Source organism: Ranitomeya variabilis, chromosome 2 (genome assembly GCF_051348905.1).
Source record: "Ranitomeya variabilis isolate aRanVar5 chromosome 2, aRanVar5.hap1, whole genome shotgun sequence".
Taxonomy (NCBI): Eukaryota; Metazoa; Chordata; class Amphibia; order Anura; family Dendrobatidae; genus Ranitomeya; species Ranitomeya variabilis.
In genome coordinates, this window is record NC_135233.1 from 351699443 (window position 1) to 351724614 (window position 25172).

At 44.8% G+C, this 25172-nt stretch overlaps 2 protein-coding genes across 3 annotated transcripts; one reads left to right on the forward strand and one right to left on the reverse strand.

Moving 5' to 3' along the window:
- Positions 1 to 267: 267 nt before the first annotated feature.
- On the reverse strand, positions 268 to 13364 carry ACTMAP (actin maturation protease). Of its 2 annotated transcripts, none has more exons than XM_077285592.1 (7): positions 13238 to 13364; positions 9788 to 10064; positions 8977 to 9045; positions 2079 to 2203; positions 1645 to 1774; positions 1260 to 1330; positions 268 to 610 (listed from the first exon to the last, which is right to left on the reverse strand). In XM_077285592.1, exons 2-7 carry the CDS (start codon positions 10057 to 10059, stop codon positions 312 to 314), a joined length of 966 nt encoding a protein of 321 aa, XP_077141707.1. In that variant the 5' UTR covers positions 10060 to 10064; positions 13238 to 13364; the 3' UTR covers positions 268 to 311. The 2 variants fall into 2 exon arrangements, with proteins under 2 accessions (XP_077141707.1, XP_077141708.1); XM_077285593.1 differs by lacking the exon at positions 13238 to 13364 and adding an exon at positions 12784 to 12840.
- Positions 13356 to 24897, forward strand: SNRPA (small nuclear ribonucleoprotein polypeptide A). Its single transcript, XM_077285594.1, has 7 exons — positions 13356 to 13508; positions 13620 to 13703; positions 23021 to 23193; positions 23319 to 23492; positions 23566 to 23745; positions 24192 to 24280; positions 24469 to 24897. Exons 2-7 carry the CDS (start codon positions 13631 to 13633, stop codon positions 24626 to 24628), a joined length of 849 nt encoding a protein of 282 aa, XP_077141709.1. The 5' UTR covers positions 13356 to 13508; positions 13620 to 13630; the 3' UTR covers positions 24629 to 24897.
- The last annotated feature ends 275 nt before the right edge of the window (positions 24898 to 25172 follow it).

Below are 25172 nucleotides of genomic sequence, written 5' to 3' on the forward strand. Positions count from 1 at the left end.
AAATACTTGGGAGTCTTGATCTTTTATTTCTGGGAAATCTTTTGAAATTAGAATATGAAGCCTAATATTATACCGGCCTCATTCAGACCTTCATTATTCTCACATATGAGAAAAACGGACTAATTACTGATCCCAGTGTGCTTCGTTTTTCTCGGACTAACTGACTTCCATTGCCGATTTTGATCCCACCCATGTGATTGGCCCCATAAACTATCACAGGTACGAATGCTATTCATGAAAATCATGGATAGCACTTGGATGCCAAAATCGGACGCCTAAAAATGACGGCCCTTTTTAACAAATAATACGTCTCAGTGTTTGAGAAGCAGAGTTTTGCCACACAGCCCGGCTTGTACGCCCCCTGCGGGCACCACATACACATTGCCATCACAAGTTCTCTTGGGGTCCAGATGAAGTAGTTGATTATTGCTGCGGCTCAGTGACCCGTATCCCCACAGCTGGTAACGGCGGCTCTTGCCTTGCTTGGCGATGAGGTAGTGTTGCTCTATGTCACCCGTGTTGAGAGTGGAGGCGCCGGGTGGTGGCAGGAACAGTCCAGGGACGTCAGGGTCAGGATCAAAGGATCCATTCTGCATTCCAAGAAGGACCCCTGAGAATAAAGAATGATGCTGTCAATGGACGTCAGACTTGAGAATATTACATATATATGTTTTAATGACTAAGAGTCTCCTACTAAACGTCTGATCATGGGCTGCATAATAGTGTAATAGTTAGGCCTCCTTCACACATCAGATTTTCGTGTACGAGTGCTATCCATGTTTTCCCCAAATATAACTCGTATTCGTAATAGTCTAGGGGGGCGTTCACATGTCTGATTGTTCACGGAATGAGAAGTCAGCGGAAAATCGCAGAGACATGTCCGATTATGAACCGAGGGGTTGGATCAAAATTGCCAATACAAGTCTCTGGGTCAGTGAAAAACAATCGGACTGCACTCAGATGACATCCGAGTGCGATACGATTTTCACAGACTAACACAATAGAGAAGGTGGAGAACTTTTTTTAAAAAAATTTGTCCAAGTACGAGAAAATTGGATGACGCTCGTACCAATCAAACCCTGATCAGAATAATCGGTCCGTTTTTCCCGTACGTGGAAAAAACAGACGTGTGAGCCCTACGTGTCTCAGGTCGTGGGAGGCAGCAAATATGTTGGTGAGAGCTGCATAAAGTGGAAAAAATTGCAAACTATGGCGCACATATGGCGTTTGCAGAACTTTATCATTAATAATTTCCTTACCTGAAATAACTGCCCAGTGTGCCCGGTGTCCGTCTCTCTGGCACGGCTCGTGGTTGAAGTCCTCGTCATATCTGTACAAGCTGTTAAATACTTAGATACACAAATATTTCTGATAAAATTCAATATCCAAAGCAAATGAAATGTTAATCCGGAGCTATAAATCACGCCGGTCTATGGTAGGCAACGTGATAGGGTTAATTTTTACTTTATACATGACTGCTGCCACCTAGTGGCTATAAAGAAGTAAGCAGCCTATAGAATACAACCATTTTTCATTTTGATTTATCTTCATACTGTTAAGTGCAAGAGGGTAAATTTGGATAGAGGAATAGTAAAAGGAGAGGCAGGGCCACTGCATGTAATGTGTTCCTATAGAAAAGGATACGGGATGAGGACGGGAAGCCCGGCAGTGAGGTGACCCAGGATTCTCTCCCTGTTCTCTCCTTCCATTCCCCCTGTCAGTAGTTCACAGTGACAGCCAAAAATTTCCTCTGCGAGGCGGGACATGTTATCCGCTGAGAAAGAAAAAATAATTAGTGTCTACCATGGCACCCACAACTTCTTACCCTATAAAGCAGGAAGGATTATTAGAGACCTATCAGAGAGCAGGATCGAATAGATCCTTTACACATTCATTTATTAGGGATCCATCACCAAAGATATATGTAGGGCAGCAGTGGGGAACATGGCGTTTCCTGCATGAGATACGCCGAGGGATCCCAGTAACATCATGCTACAGGGTAATTGTTACTTATGCAGTTCCCTCCGGTATTACTCACAGGCATAAAGTACATTATTATACCCAGAGACAGCGCTCACCTGAGAACATCTCCCCATGGACGGTGTATCCTCTTGAAGTTGCCACTTGTACAATGTAGTCGAGTGTCACCTCCTGGTTATTGCTCAGTATTCCCCCTGCCATCCACAAGGCAACAAGTCCGCACCTGCCACCAGGACATTGTGTGGATCAGGGTGATATACAGTGTTCTAACAAAGGTTTTTTTGGTTTGTTTTTTAAAAACATGAAGTGTATTTTGGGGTGTTTTCTGTTTAGGCTCAGTTCACATTTATACTTTGCATTTCGCTAAATGCATATGCCTAAAATGCACAAACCTATGTCCACACACACTGTATATGGCAGCAATGGATAAGACATAGTAAAAATATATATATTTCCTTGGCTACATTTTGTCAGGCTTTTATGGTATTGTTATTTTTTTGGACGTACAAAAAAAACACCTTTTTTTGTCCATTATTAATGATACGTATTGAAACTTACAGCAGTACAACTACTGCAAACAGTGTACATGTCAATATGTCTAGAATGTATACCCTGTCTGTAGATAATAAAAAAGTAATTTTTTTGTGAAACTAACAGCAATACTATTACTATGCACTGCTAACTAACAGCACCACTACTACTATGTACTGCTAACAGCACTATTAGTATGTACTGCTAACATCACCACTACTACTATGTACTGCTAACAGCACCACTACTACTATGTACTGCTAACTAACAGCACTACTATTACTATGTACTGCTAACAGCACCACTACTACTATGTACTGCTAACTAACAGTACTACTATTACTATGTACTGCTAACAGCACCACTACCACTATGTACTGCTAACTGACAGCACCACCACTACTATGTACTGCTAACAGCACCACTACTACTATGTACTGCTAACTAACAGCACCACTACTACTATGTACTGCTAACTAACAGCACCACCACTACTATGTACTGCTAACTAACAGCACCACTACTATGTACTGCTAACTAACAGCACTACTATTAGTATGTACTGCTAACAGCACCACTACTACTATGTACTGCTAACTAACAGCACCACCACTACCAGGGCCGGCTCCAGGTTTTTGAGGGCCACGTGCGAAAGAGTCTCAGTGGGCCTCCCCCCTTTAACACATACCACGATTCATGATGCCCAGATACAGCAGAGAAATATAGGTATAGTACAATGCCAGATTCCACTTCTTACATGAGTGATAGCTATTGTAAATTCTGCAGTGTGTATATATACAGGACAGGGGGAGTGGTACTGTGCAGTGTATATATACAGGACAGAGGGCGTGGTACTGTGCAATGTATATATACAGGACAGGAGAGGTACTGTGCAGTGTATATATACAGGACAGGAGAGGTACTGTGCAGTGTATATATACAGGGGGAGTGGTACTGTGCAGTGTATATATACAGGGCGAGTGGTACTGTGCAGTGTATATATACAGGGGGAGTGGTACTGTGCAGTGTATATACTTCAGCAGCCGCCCAGCCCAGGCCCCCAGCACCTGTCCTGTATATACAGTACAGAACAAAAGTTTAGACACACCTTCTCATTTAAAGATTTTTCTGTATTTTCATGACTATGAAAATTGTACATTCACACTGAGGGCATCAAAACTATGAATTAACACATGTGGAATTATATACTTAACAAAAAAGTGTGAAACAACTGAAAATATGTCTTATATTCTAGGTTCTTCAAAGTAGCCACCTTTTACTTTGATGACTGCTTTGCACACTCTTGGCATTCTCTTGATGAGATTCAAGAGGAAGTCACTGGGAATGGTCTTCCAACAATCTTGAAGGAGTTCCCAGAGATGCTTAGAACTTGTTGGCCCCTTTGCCTTCACTCTGCGGTCCAGCTCACCCCAAACCATCTCGATTGGGTTCAGGTCTGGTGACTGTGGAGGCCAGGTCATCTGGCATAGCACCCCATCACTCTCCTTCTTGGTCAAATAGCCCTTACACAGCCTGGAGGTGTGTTTGGGGTCATTGTCCTGTTGAAAAATAAATGATGGTCCAACTAATCGCAAACCAGATGGAATAGCATGCCGCTGCAAGATGCTGTGGTAGCCATGCTGGTTCAGTATGCCTTCAATTTTGAATAAATCTCCAACAGTGTCACCAGTAAAGAACCCCCACACCATCACACCTCCTCCTCCATGCTTCATGATGGGAACCAGGCATGTAGAGTCCACCTTTTCTGCATCGCACAAAGACACGGTGGTTGGAACCAAAGATCTCAAATTTGGACTCATCAGACCAAAGAACAGATTTCCACTGGTCTAATGTCCATTCCTTGTGTTCTTTAGCCCAAACAAGTCTCTTCTGCTTGTTGCCTGTCCTTAGCAGTGGTTTCCTAGCAGCTATTTTACCATGAAGGCCTGCTGCACAAAGTCTCCTCTTAACAGTTGTTGTAGAGATGTGTCTGCTGCTAGAACTCTGTGTGGCATTGACCTGGTCTCTAATCTGTGCTGCTGTTATCCTGCGATTTCTGAGGCTGGTGACTCGGATAAACTTATCCTCAGAAGCAGAGGTGACTCTTGGTCTTCCTTTCCTGGGGTGGTCCTCATGTGAGCCAGTTTCTTTGTAGTGCTTGATGGTTTTTGCCACTGCACTTGGGGACACTTTCAAAGTTTTCCCAATTTTCTGACTGACTGACCTTCATTTCTTAAAGTAATTATGGTCACTCATTTTTCATTACTTAGTTGCTTTTTTCTTGCCCCCATGGACGGTGTATCCTCTTGAAGTTGCCACTTGTACAATGTAGTCGAGTGTCACCTCCTGGTTATTGCTCAGTATTCCCCCTGCAGTCATCAAATCAAAAGGTGGCTACTTTGAAGAACCTAGAATATAAGACATATTTTCAGGTGTTTCACACTTTTTTTTTAAGTATATAATTCCACATGTGTTAATTCATAGTTTTGATGCCTTCAGTGTGAATGTACAATTTTCATAGTCATGAAAATACAGAAAAATCTTTAAATGAGAAGGTGTGTCCAAACTTTTGGTCTGTACTGTATATTATATATACTGTATCTATACAGGCTGTAAAGATACAGTATATACATATACAGGACAGGTGCTGGGGGCCTGGGCTGCAGCTGAGCTGCTGAAGTATATTATATACCTCAGCAGCCGCCCAGGCCCTCAGCACCTGTCCTGTCCAGCCCATGGCCTCCCCAGCTCACCCAGACTGTCAGAATACAGAGATATCATTGCACTCACTCAGGCGCAGGTAGGAGCTCCTCCGGAATCTGCCTGATAAGTTCAGCACTGCAGCCAGGGGCGGGAGAGCAGAGCAGGAGAACGTGCTCTCTCCGCCCACAAACAATGTCACGCTGGCTGCGTTCTTAAGCCCTATGTGCCTGCCTGCACTGACTGAGAAGATGCTTGTGCCAGCTCCCACTGCCCGCACCTGTAAGACCGCCGTGCCCGCAAATTGAAAGGGTAAGCGGCAGGAAAAACAGCGGGCAAGCGACCAGATGGATCTATGACAGCATGAGTGGGCCCCCCGTCTCGCCAGGGCCCCGGCACTTGCCCGGGTGCTCACGCCGCACTCCACTACTATGTAATGCTAACTAACAGCACTGCTACTAGTATGTACTGCTATCAGCACTACTACTATGTAAAGCTAACTAACAGCACCACTACTACTATATACTGCTAACTAACAGCACCACTATTACTATGTTTCTGCTAACTAACAGCACTGCTACTACTATGTACTGATATCAGCACTACTACTACTATGTAAGGCTAAAAGCATTAGTACTACTATGTACTGCTAACTAACAGCACCACTACTATGTACTGCTAACTAACAGCACCACTACTACTATGTACTGCTAACTAACAGCACTACTATTACTATGCGCTGCTAACTAACAGCACTGCTACTACTATGTACTGCTACCCAAAAAGTAAAATCATAATAGTTTATTTATTGAAAATCAAACATATAGGGCACCGAAAAGAGTTACAAAAAACATATCAAGACACGAGTTTTTCTGAGATTGAGAACAAAGGTGCAGCAATCACGTGCAGTCAGACCAAGCAGCAGGGTAGGATAAAGTAAACCCTCATAAAGTGCCAGTGCTTCAAGTGTAGTTTACATACCCATATTAGTGGTAAGAATAGCCATAAGGATGCTAGTATAATCACAGTGAAATCCAATAGTATGAATATAAGCTACCACATCCCATGGCACCCACTCAGAGTATGAATATACAGTTAGTGTTCCTTACCTATAGCTGTGGAGTCCGCACCATGTGTACCCCTACACGCATTTCGAGTGGGCTTCGTCAGGGGGCTGTGATCCCACACGACGAAGCCCACGCGAAACGTGTGTAGGGGTACACGTGGTGCGGACTCCACAGCTATGGGTAAGGAACACTAACTGTATATTCATACTCTGAGTGGGTGCCATGGGATGTGGTAGCTTATAGTCATACTATTGGATTTCACTGTGATTATACTAGCATCCTTATGGCTATTCTTACCACTAATATGGGTATGTAAACTACACTTGAAGCACTGGCACTTTATGAGGGTTTACTTTATCCTACCCTGCTGCTTGGTCTGACTGCACGTGATTGCTGCACCTTTGTTCTCAATCTCAGAAAAACTCGTGTCTTGTTGATATGTTTTTTGTAACTCTTTTCGGTGCCTTATATGTATGATTTTCAATAAATAAACTACGGTATTATGATTTTACTTTTTGGTGGATCTTGGTACTCCATTTTTTTCTTGTTTAAGATACTGTTGGGAGTGGTCCCATGGCTTTTGCATGTGGTGGCTGGGTTATTTAAGCCGCTAGTCACCCACATTTATATTAATATTGTCCTTAAGGTTTTGTTTGCTACTATGTACTGCTATCAGCACTACTACTACTATGTAAGGCTAAAGGTACCGTCACATTTAGCGACGCTGCAGCGATCTAGACAACGATCCCAATCGCTGCAGCGTCGCTGTGTGGTCGCTGGAGAGCTGTCACACAGACAGCTCTCCAGCGACCAACTATGCGAAGTACCCTGGTAACCAGGGTAAACATCAGGTTACTAAGCGCAGGGCCGCGCTTAGTAACCCGATGTTTACCCTGGTTACCAGCGTAAACGTAAAAAAAAACCAACACTACATACTTACATTCCGGTGTCTGTCCCCCGGCGCTGTGCTTCTCTGCACTGTGTAAGCGCCAGCCGGAAAGCACAGCGGTGACGTCACCGCTGTGCTCTGCTTTCCGGCCGGCCGGCACTGACAGTGCAGGAAAGCACAGCGCCGGGGGACAGACACCGGAATGTGAGTATGTAGTGTTTGTTTTTGTTTTTTTACGTTTACGCTGGTAACCAGGGTAAACATCGGGTTACTAAGCGCGGCCCTGCGCTTAGTAACCCGATGTTTACCCTGGTTACCAGTGAAGACATCGCTGGATCGGTGTCACACACACCGATTCAGCGATGTCTACGGGAGATCCAGCGACGAAAAAGGTGCTGGCCTCCTAGCTCCGACCAACGATGGCACAGCAGGATCCTGATCGCTGCTGCCTGTCAAACTCAACGATATCGCTAGCCAGGACGCTGCAACGTCACGGATCGCTAGCGATATCGTTTAGTGTGAAGGTACCTTTAGAGCATTAGTACTACTATGTACTGCTAACTAACAGCACTACTATTACTATGCACTGCTAACTAACAGCACTGCTACTACTATGTACTGCTATCAGCACTACTACTAATACTATGTAAGGCTAAGAGCATTAGTACTATTATGTACTGCTAACTAACAGCACTAATATTACTACACTACTACTGCTGTACGTTCCATTATGTATAAAACGTAGACCCTGTCTTTAGATGAGAAAAAAATAAAAGAGTATATTTTTTATGAACACTAACAGGACTACTACTACTACTACTATGTACTGCTAACAGTACTACTACTACTACCTACTGCTAACTAACAGTACTACTACTACTACGTGCTGCTGTACGTTTCAATATGTCTAAATCGTATACCCGGACGTGCATGGCACACACTTGCATATGTCTTTTACATATAAATCCTACGCATATATCTGCAGACGTGCAAATGTTATCCAAGCCGTATCTGGTTGAGGTGTTTTGGAATAGCAAATGCAAATTGTTCATTTACTGTCTATAAATCTACATAACTCCTAGTATTGTAGATGGAAACTGTATTCATGTGCAAATACTGCAGCTGCAGAGACCAAACAAGGTCCAGTGTCTCATGGGAGCAAAGACAAACGTGTAAAGGTATTTTTCTTTTATAAAATCCACATTGTTTGTGAATGACCCCTTGTATCCAGTGAAATATCAGCTTGCATAGGTTGCAGAGATAAAGAAGGGGGCAAGATAATGTTGGTGTTGGCACAGCCCTTTATTTGCAGTGGATTTAGGCTACGGTACTTGGCGACTTTGGCTCCGATACATGTTACCTAACCAAAGATTGTGCCACGGCACTGCTACATCACAACATAATGTAAAGATTTTAGGTCGCCTTACTTCCTGTAAGCTGTTGTGATTTTGACAGCCAAGACACAAAAAAATCCAATGATTTGGGATAGGTCTTCAATATAAGATCAATGGGGTCCGGACCAAACTCTGAAGGTAAAAAAATGACCCAATGACCAAACTGTGATCAGAAACACTGATGAAACTTGGACCAATTTTCTCGCACAAGAAAAAAAAATCACTGACGTCTGAATGAGCCCGTGGGTCAGAGTTTCATCAGTGTTTTTGATCAGAGTCATCAGAGTCCGGTCGGTCTTTGTGCTTTTCTGCAGACTACTCGGTCCTGAAATATACACGGAAGTGTGGACAGCCCCATAGACAATCATTTTTCTTATCCAAACATGGCCCATTTTCACTGCTTTCTTGCACTTACTGCGGACCCTCCTGTATAAGGGATGGCACATGCTGGTTGTATAGAAGCCATTTTAAATGTCCACTAAATCTGAAATGCAAAAATACAAAAAAAAAAAGATTAATGCAATTCACAAACAAAAGCTGTAAACCCGCTGCACCGTGTATGGTTTACTTATGGTTTACTGTCCTTCATATGTTAGGCGCTGTTCACATCACCTTGAGCCTGACAAAACTAAGAAGACTTTCCATTTTGCCTCTGTTGGGCTGGTATATAACAGTATACCTTTATTTTTATTTTTTTAAAGGGTCATTTCCATCTTCATAAATGGCTATTGTCTTATGCAGCTTGTAATTAAGAGCAATTTTGCCATTTACTGCTGCTAAAAAATGTCAGCCGTTCTTGAGATAGTCTTATGTGGTAAAAGAAAAGTGTTACTATCTCTCACCCTACGGCTAGGTTCACATTAACATATAGTGTCCATATTTTATGGCCCGTGATATGGCGGCAATTCTCGGAACGTTGGTCACTCTCCTGACCTGACCTAATAATGTAATTTCTATCTATAAGGCTGTTAGTCTGGGGCAGGACCCTCACGGTCAGGCTGGGAATTGTGGCTGCTATACTCTGGTGTGACTAAGGCCTACATCAGTACACGTGTGGTCAGATTGGCCGAGTGTGGACATTATTTCTAATGGCTTTCTATGCACAGACTGGATCTGCTCTGTGAGGAGCAGCCGTGGGTTAAATCTCTCATGTCACCTCTTGGAACGAGCAAAAAGGAAAGGTTGCATGATCACTACCTCCGAAAATCGCACCCGAAATCACTTACCGTTCCTGCCGATTCTTGATCAGCCGTTTTAACTCTTTGCATCCTCCAACTGATGGGTCGCTGTTCTCTGCCACCTTCTTATAGAACTTGCATTTCACCTGAGGTGGAGGAAAAGGGAAAAGGACTGGTGGTGGTGGTGGCGCCAGTGGTGGTGGAGGTGCCTGGTGTGGTGGTGCCAGTGGTGATGAAGGTGCCTGGGGTGGTGGTGCCAATGATGGTGGTGGAGGCACATGAATAACGTCTGTGCAGGCTGCGACATTCTCCTCTGACATGAGCGCTAAAGAGATATCAGGAATATCATTAGATTATGGAAGAGAACTGGGTCCAGTTTCAGGTGATAAACTCTTAAATAGAGAATTATTACAGGCCATGAACAATAGATTGCCAGCCGAATGATTTGCTATAGCGCTATAAACCACCGTATACAGTAATGCTGAGATCAGGGTAGAATCAGGAGCATCATATGTAGAAATGGAATATACACTGCTCAAAAAAATAAAGGGAACACTTAAACAACAGAATATAACTCCAAGTAAATCAAACTTCAGTGAAATCAAACTGTCCACTTAGGAAGCAACACTGATTGACAATCAATTTCACATGCTGCTGTGCAAATGGAATAGACAATAGATGGAAATTATTGGCAATTATCTCAAGACACCCTCAATAAAGGAGTGGTTCTGCAGGTGGGGACCACAGACCACATCTCAGTACCAATGCTTTCTAGATGATGTTTGGTCACTTTTGAATGTTGGTTGTGCTTTCACAATCGTGGCAACATGAGACGGACTCTACAACCCACACAAGTGGCTCAGGTAGTGCAGCTCATCCAGGATGGCACATCAATGCGAGCTGTGGCAAGAAGGTTTGCTGTGTCTGTCAGCGTAGTGTCCAGAGGCTGGAGGCGCTTCCAGGACACAGGCCAGTACACCAGGAGATGTGGAGGGGGCCGTAGGGCAACAACCCAGCAGCAGGACCGCTACCTCAGCCTTTGTGCAAGGAGGAACAGGAGGAGCACTGCCAGAGCCCTGCAAAATGACCTCCAGCAGGCCACAAGTGTGCATGTGTCTGCACAAACGGTTAGAAACCGACTCCATGAGGATGGCCTGAGTGCCCGACGTCCACAGATGGGGGTTGTGCTCACAGCCCAACACCGTGCAGGACGCTTAGCATTTGCCACAGAACACCAGGATTGGCAAATTCACCACTGGCACCCTGTGCTCTTCACAGATGAAAGCAGGTTCACACTGAGCACATGTGACAGACGTGATAGAGTCTAGAGATGCCGTGGAGAGCGATTTGCTGCCTGCAACATCCTTCAGCATGACTGGTTTGGCAGTGGGTCAGTAATGGTGTGGGGTGGCATTTCTTTGGAGGGCCGCACAGCCCTCCATGTGCTCACCAGAAGTAGCCTGACTGCCATTAGGCACTAAGATGAGATCCTCAGACCCCTTGTGAGATCATATGCTGGTGCGGTTGGCCCTGGGTTCCTCCTAATGCAGGACAATGCCAGGCCTCATGTGGCTGGAGTATATCAGCAGTTCCTGCAAGATGAAGGCATTGAAGCTATAAACTGGCTCGCCCGTTCCCCAGACCTGAATCCAATTGAACATATCTGGGACATCATGTCTCGCTCCATCTACCAACGTCACATTGCACCACAGACTGTCCAGGAGTTGACTGATGCTTTAGTCCAGGCCTGGGAGGAGATCCGTCAGGAGACCATCCACCGCCTCATCAGGAGCATGCCCAGGAATTGTAGGGAGGTCATACAGGCACGTGGAGGCCACACACACTACTGAGCATCATTGCCTTGTCTTGAGGCATTTCCACTGAAGTTGGATCAGCCTGTAATTTGATTTTCCACTTTGATTTTGAGCATCATTCCAACTCCAGACCTCCATGGGATATTAGTTGTGATTTACATTGATAATTTTTAGGTTTTATTGTTTTGAACACATTCCACTATGTAATGAAGAAAGATTTATACAACAAAGAAAAATTGTTCCAGCTTCTTCATAAAATTTGATACTTTAATCCAACATATTAAAATAGAAAGGGACACACTCCTGGGACAATGCCATAGCACATGTGAAGAGAGCTACGCGTTTCCACCTTGCGGTCTTTGTCACAGCTGTAGCTCTCTTCACATGTGCTATGGCATTGTCCCAGGAGTGTGTCCCTTTCTATTTTAATATGTTGGATTAAAGTATCAAATTTTATGAAGAAGCTGGAACAATTTTTCTTTGTTGTTGGGATTCTACTACGTCGTGTCAGGACGAAGTTCCGTGCCTCTTGCATCTATCGGTGAGCTGGCTTTTTTTTCTCTTTTTTGTAAGAAAGATTTATAACTGGAATATTTCATTCAGAGATATCTAGGATGTGGAATTTTAGTGTTCCCTTTATTTTTTTGAGCAGTGTATTTTACTCTTGCTGTAAAAGCTGGGGTCAGGCCGGGCAGCCACATGTGCAGAAGACACTTGGTTGTTTTTATTTTACAAAATGAGTTTTGGCATTGATTTTCAAAATGTGCTGCAAAGAGAATGTGGTTTTATAGAATTTACAGTGGAAAACTGTATCCTGACTGCAATATGTGAAAGCAGCAATAGAAACTCTCCTGTCAGAACGAGCTCACTGATAGATTCTCAGATAACTCATTCTGCAGCCAGCAATGAGCATGGAAACAAGGAGCCTGGAAAAAACAAACGGTGCAACATTTTGAATGAAAGGTAATTGCAAAAATGACTTTTAGCCCCAAATACATGCATTTAAGTACAAAAATGTCCCCCAAGTGTCGGATCTTACTGGTTCACAGGTCAGTACGTAGAGAAAACCAGTGAATTTTTTTTTACATATAACTCTAAAAGTTACCCATAGCAACCAGTTTCCCCAATTTTGTTTACAGATAATAGCTGCAGCCTATTAGGTTGTTATGGGTAACGACTTCACTTTTCCCAAATATTTTGTAGAAACTATTAGTTCAAAGATCAATGTACCCGTGTCCAATCCAATGGCCAGAAGGTGTTTACAGTTGTCTGCACATTAAAACTGAGCAGTTGCTAATAGCAACCAATCACATTAAAGCTTTTACTGTTCCAGGGTGGGTTAGAAAATGAAAGCTGAAATATGATTGGCTACAGTACACACTACAACGGAGTAGTTTGCAAATAGCAACCAATCACATTACAGCTTCTTACACATTTGCAGGCTCTATTAGAAAATTAAAAATGAAATCTGATTGGCTACAGTGCAGGTTATAAACAGCAACCAATCAGGTTACATCTTTCACTTTTCCAGGTTGCATAATGAAACGTGAAATCCGATTGGCTGCGCTTTACAAGCATTGCCTCTTCGCGAGTACGTCATGAAAACACCTATGCGCCATAAAGCAGTGAACGACGGATAACATGCTGCACAGAAACAGTAAAAAATGAATGAAATGATAGTCACGGTCTAAGCACAGTCTGCTCGTGGCTGCGGCATATGATTGGCACTTCGCTGTTTGTGGAGTATTATTGGTGGAGATGTATCACGTGTCGAACGTAGGCGACGAGGGCACGTAAAAGGCGTGATGTGCTGACCAATCAGAGGCGCCGTAGTGTTACACTGTGGGTGTGGCCAGCGGAGGGATATTTGCCGAGTCCTGTAGTAGTGCGGCCTGGCGGCATCGTGTGCAGTGTTGGCGGGTTACGGTGCGGAGATCCCCGGTGTCTGTATACAGGTGCGGCCGGTGTAGGGGACGCTCCACAGCTGGAATGAATCTCAGTATGATGTGTGCAGTGTGACCGCTGGGACTTTCTTTTTGTGTTTCACCTCCTCTGTTTCCTTTCAGCTTCCTCAGACATGGCCGTCCAGGAGATGAGACCCAACAACACCATCTACATCAACAACCTGAATGAGAAGATCAAGAAGGACGGTGAGTGAGGATCAGCCATGGTAAAACCGTCGGAATGGTGTGCCGGCCGGCCATATACCGCGCCGGCCGGCCATATACCGCGCCGGCCGGCCATATACCGCGCCGGCCGGCCATATACCGCGCCGGCCGGCCATATACCGCGCCGGCCGGCCATATACCGCGCCGGCCGGCCATATACCGCGCCGGCCGGCCATATACCGCGCCGGCCGGCCATATACCGCGCCGGCCGGCCATATACCGCGCCGGCCGGCCATATACCGCGCCGGCCGGCCATATACCGCCAAACTGTCCAAAAATGCTGCGCAAACCGACAGCAAAACAGGACGACTAGTTTGTCGCCATTTCTGACACCCGTAACTAACTTTATATACAGCGGTGAAATAAGTAATAAACTTGTAAGCAAATATATTTGTATAGGTGTTATTGACATGAAATTCTCACCAGATGTCGGTAACAACCCATCCAATCAACGCAGGCAAAGAAATCACCAGAGATTAAAGGGAACCTGTCACCCCAAAAATTGTATATGAGATAAGGCCACTGCCATTAGGGGCTTATCTACAGCATTCTGTAATGCTGTAGATAAGCCCCCTATGTATCCTGAAAGGTAAGAAAAATAGGTTATATTATACTCACCCAGGGGCGGTCCGGCGCCTCCTATCTTTGTCAGATGACGTCCTCTTCTTTGCTTCCTGTTGCGGCTCTGGCACAGACGTACTTTGTCCTGTTGAGGGCAGAGCACAGTACTGCAGTGTGCAGGCGCTGGGCCTCTCTGACCTTTCCAGGTGCCTGCGCACTGCAGTACTTTGCTCTGCCCTCAACAGGACAAAGTACGTCTGCGCCAGAGCCACAGCAAGAAGCAAAGGAGATGATGTCATCGTATGAAGATAGGAGGCACCGGACCGCGACACCCATCGCAGCGGGACCACCCCTGGGTGAGTATAATATAATCTGTTTTTCTTCTCTTTCAGGTAACATCGGGGGCTTATCTACAGCATTACAGAATGCTGTAGATAAGCCCCTGATACCGGTGGCCTTATCTCATATATGATTTTTGGGGTGACAGATTCCCTTTAAGTTGTGTAATAATGAGAAATGACACATGGGAAAAGTATTGAACACACGGAGAGGAGCAAAAGGCCATGACACCAGCTGCAATCTATCAATCAGTAGAAGGCATCCTACCACTTTGTGAGGGATATCAGCTGGTTCAACTGATGGCATGTAAAAATGTCTCCTTACCAAGGTGCCACACTAGAAACCTCTAACTATATGTAAAACCAGTGAGCGGTCTCAAGACCTTCGTAACCTTATTGTTGTAAAACATACTGGTGGTATTGGTTACAGAAGAACTTCTAAATTACTGAAGGTTCCAGTTGTTGGAGCTATAATCCGGAAGTGGACAGAACATTTCACTATAAAGCATCTACGACCAGGTGCTCCCTACAAGATTTCAGACAGAGGGAACAAATTATCAGAAGAGATGTCCATGAGCCAAAGATGTGGAATCCGCAAGTATGATTATTTATTAAAACAATAAGTAATGCACTCAACCTCCCTAGCCTGTACACGCGCTCACCACACAAGACTCCGCTGCTGTACAAAAAGCATGTTCAAGAGAGAGCTTTTGACAAGCCTGTGAAATACTGGGAGAATATAGTCTGGTCAGATGAGGCCAAAATTGAACTCTTCAGATGCCATAATAATACACACCATGTTTGGAGGCCAAAAGGCACCGCATATAGCCCCCAAAACACCATACCAATTACCAACAGTGAAGTTTGGAGGTGGAAACATCTTGGTGTGGGCTGTTTTTCGGCATACGGCACTGAAAACCTTCATGTGATTGAAGGTAGGCTGAATGAACAAATGTACCAAGACATTGAAAAAAATCTGCCATCTACCAGGATGATGACGATTCAATGATGGTGGGCAGTTCAGCAAGACAAAAATCACAAACCCACGGCCAAGGAAACCCTCAATTAGTTTCGGAGAATTAAGCTGCTAGAATGGCCCAGCCAATTACTGAGCTGAATCCAATAGAAAATGTAAGGAAGGAACCAAATCTCAGAGATCATAGGAGACCACAGGACATTGTGTATGTGAAGAGTGTTTGTGTGGCAGAATGGGCCAAAATCACACCTGAGCAATGCCTGCGACTAGTTTCTCCATTTGAGGTGGTGACTTGAAGCTTCATCACCAACAAAGGCGTTTCAGTAAGAAGTATTAAATATAACTTTGTAAGCGTGATCAATAATTCTCTTTCCATGTCTCATTTCTCATTATTACACTAATTTATGGGTATCTATTGTTTGATTTTCTTTACCTGTGTGGATTGGATGTTGTCGACATCTGATGAGAATTTCATCACAATAGCACCTTTAGAAATAATATTTACTTAGAAAATTGACGTAACCAATACTTATTTCACCCACTGTGTATTGTGGGTGGGGTTCGGTCTATGGAAGGATTCTTGTTTGCTAGCCTAGCTGTGACTTTTAATAAGACCACTTTGGAGGACTTATGATTTACCCTACATGTGGCACAGCAGGCATCGACCCAGAACATCGCGGGTTCAGCTCCTGAGTCTGCTCCATACACCCTCGTTCTCCCTGCGATGTACGATGGCATTTTGGGATGGGATGGTGGTCCGGGGTCCACAATTTTTCCCTTCTGCTCTAACACCCAATATAAAGCAAGCAAAGGAGTTCTATACGGAAATTTAAAATAAATATTTTATTACAACAATTTTAAAAGATATAACATAATCCAAAAATTACAATACAGTAGTGGATGAAAGGAGACCCTAGTGCAAAAACATCCGAGTCGCAGGCAAAAAGAGGAATCTTCCCTCTTTGAGAAAGCAACGCGAAACGCGTGTTAGGGGGTTCTCAGAGTCCCAGGCAACCATTACTTCATCATGGGTAAGAAATTCTGCTTCAGGCTTGCACCTTAATTGGTCTTTGTGTATGGTAGATATATGTCCACATGGACACTAGCACCATATAAATACTTATACCATATATATATAAAAAAAAATTTGGGCCAATACTGATGCTCATTTATATATCGATACCATGGTGTTTTACCTCCTTTTTGCCTGCGACTCGGATGTTTTTGCACTAGGGTCTCCTTTCATCCACTACTGTATAGTAATTTTTGGATTATGTTATATCTTTTAAAATTGTTGTAATAAAATATTTATTTTAAATTTCCGTATAGAACTCCTTTGCTTGCTTTATATTGATTATTCGGAGTATACGTTACTGTCCATTTACATATACATGGGTAGAGGTGATTTTCTATCTACACCTGCACACGCCGTGTGTGGGATCCATGTTGTTTCTGTTGGTTTATTTTCATTTCTAACACCCAATCGAGTAGCTGCTGTTGCTTAGACGAGATGGACAAATTGTAGCGTCCTTATTCCTCAGGGTTGATGTTCTCTTCTCTCTGCATTATCTTCAGAGCACTTGTACGAGCAATGTGCATTGGGGGAAATAAAATCTTAAAGGGAATCTGTCACTTCATTTTTCGCATATATGCTGGGGCCACCACCATTATGGGCTTATCTACAGCATTCTGTAATGCTGTAGTTAAGCCCCCGATGTAGCCTGAAAGATGGAAAAAAACCGAGTTAGATTATAATCGCCCAGGGGCGGTCCGATGGGCGTCCGGTTCTGGCGCCTCCCATTTTCATACGATGACGTCCTCTTCCTTGCTTCTGGCGCAGGCGTACCGATTTGCCCTGTTGAGGGCAGAGCAAAGTACTGCAGTGCGCAGGCGCTGGGCCTCTCTGACCTTTCCCTGCACACTGCAGTACTCTACGCTGCCCTCAACAGAGCAAAGTACGCCTGCGCCAGAGCCACGACAGAAGCAAGGAAGAGGACGCATCGTATGAAGATAGGAGGCGCTGGACCTGGACGCCCATCGGACCGCAGCGGGACCACCCCTGGGCGAGTATAATGTTGCTCCTTTTTCAGGATACACCGGGGGCTTATCTACAGCATTACAGAATGCTGTAGATAAGCCCCTGATGCCGGTGGCCACAACGTATATGTGAAAAATGAGGTGACAGATTCCCTTTAATGTTCTCAGTCCCGCTGTTAACCCTCCGCTGTATAACAGTATTAGTCATTTTCCAGTATCAAAACCACTGACTTTTTAATTGGCTAGCGCCAATGGCTTTCATATTGTTGATGATTTTTTGGGATTCTCAGGATGAGATATATATATATATATATATATATATATATATATATATATATATATATATATATATATATATATATATATATATATATATATATATATATATATATATAATATATAATATATAATATATATATATATCTCTCAGTGCCTAAAAGTAGTATTTCAACCCCCTGCAGATTTAGCAGGTTTAATAAGATGCAAATAAGTTAGAGACTTCAAACAAGAGCAGGATTTATTAACAGATGCATAAATCTTACAAACCAAAAAGTTTTGTTGCTCAGTTAAATTTTTATAAATTTTAAACCTAAAAGTGTGGGTCAATTATTATTCAACCCCTTGGTTTAATATTTTGTGGAATAACCTTTGTTTGCAATTACAGCTAATAATCGTCTTTTATAAGACCTGATCAGGCCGGCACAGGTCTCTGGAGTTATCTTGGCCCACTCCTCCATGCAGATCTTCTCCAAGTTATCTAGGTTCTTTGGGTGTCTCATGTGGACTTTAATCTTGAGCTCCTTCCACAAGTTTTCAATTGGGTTAAGGTCAGGAGACTGACTAGGCCACTGCAACACCTTGATTTTTTGCCTCTTAAACCAGGCCTTGGTTTTCTTGGCTGTGTGCTTTGGGTCGTTGTCTTGTTGGAAGATGAAATGACGACCCATCTTAAGATCCTTGATGGAGGAGCGGAGGTTCTTGGCCAAAATCTCCAGGTAGGCCGTGCTATCCATCTTCCCATGGATGCGGACCAGATGGCCAGGCCCCTTGGCTGAGAAACAGCCCCACAGCATGATGCTGCCACCACCATGCTTGACTGTAGGGATGGTATTCTTGGGGTCGTATGCAGTGCCATCCAGTCTCCAAACGTCACGTGTGTGGTTGGCACCAAAGATCTCGATCTTGGTCTCATCAGACCAGAGAACCTTGAACCAGTCAGTCTCAGAGTCCTCTAAGTGATCATGAGCAAACTGTAGACGAGCCTTGACATGACGCTTTGAAAGTAAAGGTACCTTACAGACTCGTCTGGAACCGAGACCATTGCGGTGGAGTACGTTACTTATGGTATTGACTGAAACCAATGTCCCCACTGCCATGAGATCTTCCGCCTTCCTTGTTGTCCTTGGGTTAGCCTTGACTCTTCGGACAAGCCTGGCCTCGGCACGGGAGGAAACTTTCAAAGGCTGTCCAGGCCGTGGAAGGCTAACAGTAGTTCCATAAGCCTTCCACTTCCGGATGATGCTCCCAACAGTGGAGACAGGTAGGCCCAACTCCTTGGAAAGGGTTTTGTACCCCTTGCCAGCCTTGTGACCCTCCACGATCTTGTCTCTGATGGCCTTGGAATGCTCCTTTTGTCTTTCCCATGTTGACCATGTTTGAGTGCTGTTCACAAGTTTGGGGAGGGTCTTAAATTGTCAGAAAAGGCTGGAAAAAGAGATAATTAATCCAAACATGTGAAGCTCATTGTTCTTTGTGCCTGAACTACTTCTTAATACTTTAGGGGAACCAAACAGAATTCTGGGGGGTTGAATAATAAATGACCCTCTGAAAAAACTTTTCACAATTTAAAAAAAAAAAATAAACAAAGAAATAACATTCTTTTTTGCTGCAGTGCATTTCACACTTCCAGGCTGATCTACAGTCCAAATGTCACAATGCCAAGTTAATTCCAAATGTGTAAACCTGCTAAATCTGCAGGGGGTTGAATACTACTTGTAGGCACTATATATATATATATATATATATATATATATATATATATATATATATATATATATATATATATATATATATATATATATATATATATATATATATATATATATATATATATATATATTTTATTTTTGTCCAAGGGGTACTTCCGTCTTTCTGTCCTCAACTTCCATAACAGAAATCCCATGTCGCTGATTGGTCTCGCCAGCTGCCTGTCATGGCTGCCGCGACCAATCAGCGATGGGCACAGTCCGATTAGTCCCTCCCTACTCCCCAGCAGTCAGTGCCCGGCGCCCGCATACTCCCCTCCGGTCACCGCTAACACAGGGTTAATGCCAGCGGGAACGGACCGCGTTATGCCGCAGGTAACGCACTCCGTTATCGCTGCTATTAACCCTGTGTGTCCCCATCTTTTTACTATTGATGCTGCATATGCAGCATCAATAGTAAAAAGATGTAATGTTAAAAATAATAAAAAAAAAAAAAAAAACCTGCTATTCTCACCTCCGTAGTCCGCCGAGCCGCACGCGGCTGCCACCATCTTCCGTTCCCAGAGATGCATTGCGAAATTACCCAGAAGACTTAGCGGTCTCGTGAGACCGCTAAGTCATGTGGGTAATTTCGCAATGCACCCTGGGAACGGAAGATGGCGGCAGCCGCGCGCGCATCTCCAGAGCTTCGATGGATCCCGGCGGGTGAGTATATAACTATTTTTTATTTTAATTATTTTTTTAAACAGGGATATGGTGCCCACACTGCTAAATACTACGTGGGCTGTGTTATATACCGTGTGGCTGCTATATACTACCTGGTCAGTGTTAGATACTATGTGGGCTGTGTTTTGTACTGCGTGGGCTGTGCTATATATTACGTGGCCTGTGTTATATACTGCGTCGCCTGTGTTATATAGTACGTGGCCTGTGTTATATACTGTTTGGCCTGTGTTATATACTGCGTGGCCACTGTTGTATACTGCGTGGCCTGTATTAACGCATCAGTTATTCTACAATATGTACTAGATGGTGGCCCGATTCTAATGTATCGGGTATTCTAGAATATGTAGGTAGTATATAGCACAGGCCACGTACTATATTGCACTGCCACGTAGTATATAACAGCCGCGCAGTGTATTGCACAGAGCGCGCGCAGTGTATTGCACAGAGCGCGCGCAGTGTATTGCACAGAGCGCGCGCAGTGTATTGCACAGAGCGCGCGCAGTGTATTGCACAGAGCGCGCGCAGTGTATTGCACAGAGCGCGCGCAGTGTATTGCACAGAGCGCGCGCAGTGTATTGCACAGAGCGCGCGCAGTGTATTGCACAGAGCGCGCGCAGTGTATTGCACAGAGCGCGCGCAGTGTATTGCACAGAGCGCGCGCAGTGTATTGCACAGAGCGCGCGCAGTGTATTGCACAGAGCGCGCGCAGTGTATTGCACAGAGCGCGCGCAGTGTATTGCACAGAGCGCGCGCAGTGTATTGCACAGAGCGCGCGCAGTGTATTGCACAGAGCGCGCGCAGTGTATTGCACAGAGCGCGCGCAGTGTATTGCACAGAGCGCGCGCAGTGTATTGCACAGAGCGCGCGCAGTGTATTGCACAGAGCGCGCGCAGTGTATTGCACAGAGCGCGCGCAGTGTATTGCACAGAGCGCGCGCAGTGTATTGCACAGAGCGCGCGCAGTGTATTGCACAGAGCGCGCGCAGTGTATTGCACAGAGCGCGCGCAGTGTATTGCACAGAGCGCGCGCAGTGTATTGCACAGAGCGCGCGCAGTGTATTGCACAGAGCGCGCGCAGTGTATTGCACAGAGCGCGCGCAGTGTATTGCACAGAGCGCGCGCAGTGTATTGCACAGAGCGCGCGCAGTGTATTGCACAGAGCGCGCGCAGTGTATTGCACAGAGCGCGCGCAGTGTATTGCACAGAGCGCGCGCAGTGTATTGCACAGAGCGCGCGCAGTGTATTGCACAGAGCGCGCGCAGTGTATTGCACAGAGCGCGCGCAGTGTATTGCACAGAGCGCGCGCAGTGTATTGCACAGAGCGCGCGCAGTGTATTGCAATGTGGGCACTATATGCGTGGTAGAAAAAGATTTAATATAAAAAAATAAACATATACTCACCTTCCGAAGGCCCCTTGAAGTCCTGGCGCCTGTGTGCGGTGCACGCGGCAGCTTCCGGTCCCAGGGTTGCTATGCGCTTAGGACCTGTGATGACGTCGCGGTCACATGACCGTGACATCATGGCAGGTCCTTCTCGCATAGCATCCTTGGCACCGGAACCTGCCGCTTGCACTGCCGAGGACAGCGGGCCACATCGGAAGGTGAGAATAACTTTCTTTTTTTTTTTTAAATATTATTTTTAACATTAGATCTTTTTACTATTGATGCTGCATAGGCAGCATCAATAGTAAAAATTTGGTCACACAGGGTTAATAACAGCATTAACGAAGTGCGTTACCCGCGGCATAACACGGTCCGTTACCGCTGCTATTAACCCTGTGTGAGCGCTGACTGGAGGGGAGTGTGGACAGGACACTGAGTGCAGGGCAGTAAGCAGCTGCCATTTCGCTGCTGCACTGTGCCCGTCGCTGATTGGGCGTTTTGCCGGGACCAATCAGCGACTTGGATTTCCGTGACACAGAGGCCGCAACCAATGAATATCCGTGACAGACAGACTGATGGAAGTGACCCTTAGACAATTATATAGACAGATGTATATAGCAGCCACATAGTATATAGCACAGGCCACGTACTATTTGTCTGCTATATACTACATGGCCTGTGCTATATACTATGTGGCTGCTACATACATGCGTATCCTAGAATACCCGATGCGCTAGAATCGGGCCACCATCTAGTGTGTAAAATTATATATATATATATATATAACGTAGTATGTAATAGATAAATAGATAGATATATTTTTTTTTTATCTATATCCCTCTCTCTCAATGAGCATCTAAAATAAATTCTATGTTTGCAAATTGGTTTCCAAATCCCATTCCATCTGTGGCTCCTAGACTGGAGGCCTGCCGGCATCCATCGCTCTTCTTTTGATTTGCCTAGTGCCGTGTCACGTGTGATATCGTGCCAGGCCAGCTAGTCAAAAGAGCCACGTATGCCGTAAGGTGAGAGATGTACACAGGGCACCTGTCCAATGGCCGGTGGACCGGGGTCCTATGAATCGATTAGTTAGTGGCGCTCTAAGCAAGTGGAGACGCATATGTCTTTGTGCAGTGTCCCTTACGCTTCAGGTTGCCAGTTGGGCCACGACAGTCCTTGCCCGTCTCCTCTGGGTGTAGGTGGGGGGTAGCGGCGCACAGTGTGGCTTCAGGATTACAAGCTGCGGGACATTTATGGCGGCTCAGTCTGACCCTACATTTTCTCTTTCCCTTAGAGCTGAAGAAATCTCTTTATGCCATCTTCTCCCAGTTCGGACAGATCCTTGATATCTTGGTGTCTCGAAGTCTGAAGATGAGAGGACAGGCATTTGTCATCTTTAAGGAAGTGAGCAGTGCGACAAACGCCCTGAGGTCCATGCAAGGATTCCCCTTCTACGATAAGCCGATGGTTGGTATTACATTTAACATAGGGGCATCACTGACTTGTTCTGCCATCCGGCTGTAATCTGAGAAATATCTAAGTAATCCAGAGTTCGTTGTTTTTTTTTTGTTTGTTTGTTTTTTTCCATTCAGAGAATACAATATGCAAAGTCAGACTCCGACATCATAGCTAAAATTAAAGGGACCTTTGTGGAGAGAGACCGTAAAAGACAGGAGAAGAGGAAAGTCAAGGGGCTGGAAGCTGCTGCTGCCAAGAAGATTGTTCCTGGCGCTCCCATGGTGCAAGGCCTGCCAGGGCAGATGCCAGTGAGTTCTCTTACTGATGTTTTCTTGCTGCTTTTGTTTTGGATCTGTCTTATAAATCTTCTTTTCTCTTTAGGGAATGCAGAACATCCCTGGAATGAACCAGGGCCCGCGTATGATGCATATGGCTGGACAGTCACCATATATGCACCATCCCGGCATGATGCCACCACCAGGAATGGGTCCAGGACAGATGCCGCCAGGTGGTATGCAACATGGGCAGATGATGCCAGGACAAATGGCACCTATGCAACCGGTGAGCAGACTACGACTTGTGTGTTTTTAATTTAATTCATCATTGTGCAGAAGAGATTTGTGCCACCATCACTAGGGCATGAGCCAATCCGCCACTCATAAAATATTATGCCACAGCATAAAGGGGGGGGGGGGTCTGACCTGTGCCACACAGAGGAATCCCTGGAAGGAAGGTTCCTTTAGGCATTTTACTCCTTTGCTGCACTTGGTACCACCCAACTGGTCGGGTGCTACATTGCCCCATGCCATGGAAGATCTCGCCCTTCATTGTGTGGGGCATCTGCCAACTCCACGCACATGGATTAGTGCTGGTACACCATCGCATGTCTTTTCTACAGCAGCTGTGGGCAGCCCCTTTTATGTTTCATCTGTTTTATGCAGCAGTCTTCTGTATTGTACCTCTATAATCGATGACTCTTAACATCTACATTACATCTTGTTCCTCAGTTATCTGAAAATCCACCAAACCACATTCTGTTCCTGACCAACCTGCCGGAAGAAACCAACGAGCTGATGCTGTCCATGCTGTTCAACCAGTGAGTATCTCTAGCGCCCTCTCCTTGTCTCAGGGCAGTTTATCACTTTTTTATTCTTTGCATTTCTAAAAATGACCTTGATTTTTGGCCATATAGTACTTATCGCTGTCTAGTATGAGATTCCTGCCACATTGGTTCATTTCTTAATGCTCAACAATTTTTATTTTATTTTTTAATTTTTTTTAAAGGTTCCCGGGCTTCAAAGAAGTCCGCCTCGTCCCTGGGCGTCACGACATTGCCTTTGTGGAATTTGACAATGAAGTCCAGGCAGCTGCTGCCAGAGAGTCTCTACAAGGATTCAAGATCACCCAGAGCAACTCCATGAAGATTTCCTTTGCTAAGAAGTAATCATGCACCCTCGGGTGTAGGAGAATCGCAAGCGTCCGCCTTTTCCGGTAAAACCACTGACTTGTCTTGTAATTGGGTCGCAGCAAATACTGATTGGACTTTTTAATTTAATTTGGAGCCATTATTGAGTGCTGAACTCTCATCCAGCGTTAGCTCGTGTTGGTGAGTATGGTATGGTTTGTTTTTATATGCATCAGAAGCATTGCACCCAGAGTCTGATGCCAGACATTGTACCTGGAGCTTGTGAATAAAACTTTTTTTATAATATGTATCTGTCTCCATTTTTATCGGATTGTTGTGGAGTTTGGCACATGGTGAATCCTTGAAAAATTGAATTATTGCACAACAAAGATTACATTGAGCTAATCTGAGATAGTCACTGTGTGAACCAGGCATAAATTGTGATAGGAAATATATAATCCAATCTATCCATCGCTGCGTCAGTGACCGCTATGAGAACAGCCACAAAGCAAAATTTGAGCTGGCAGTTCTTCATCTTGTGCTGTTACCTGGACTCCTCGTAAGGCTGCATTCAGATGCCCGT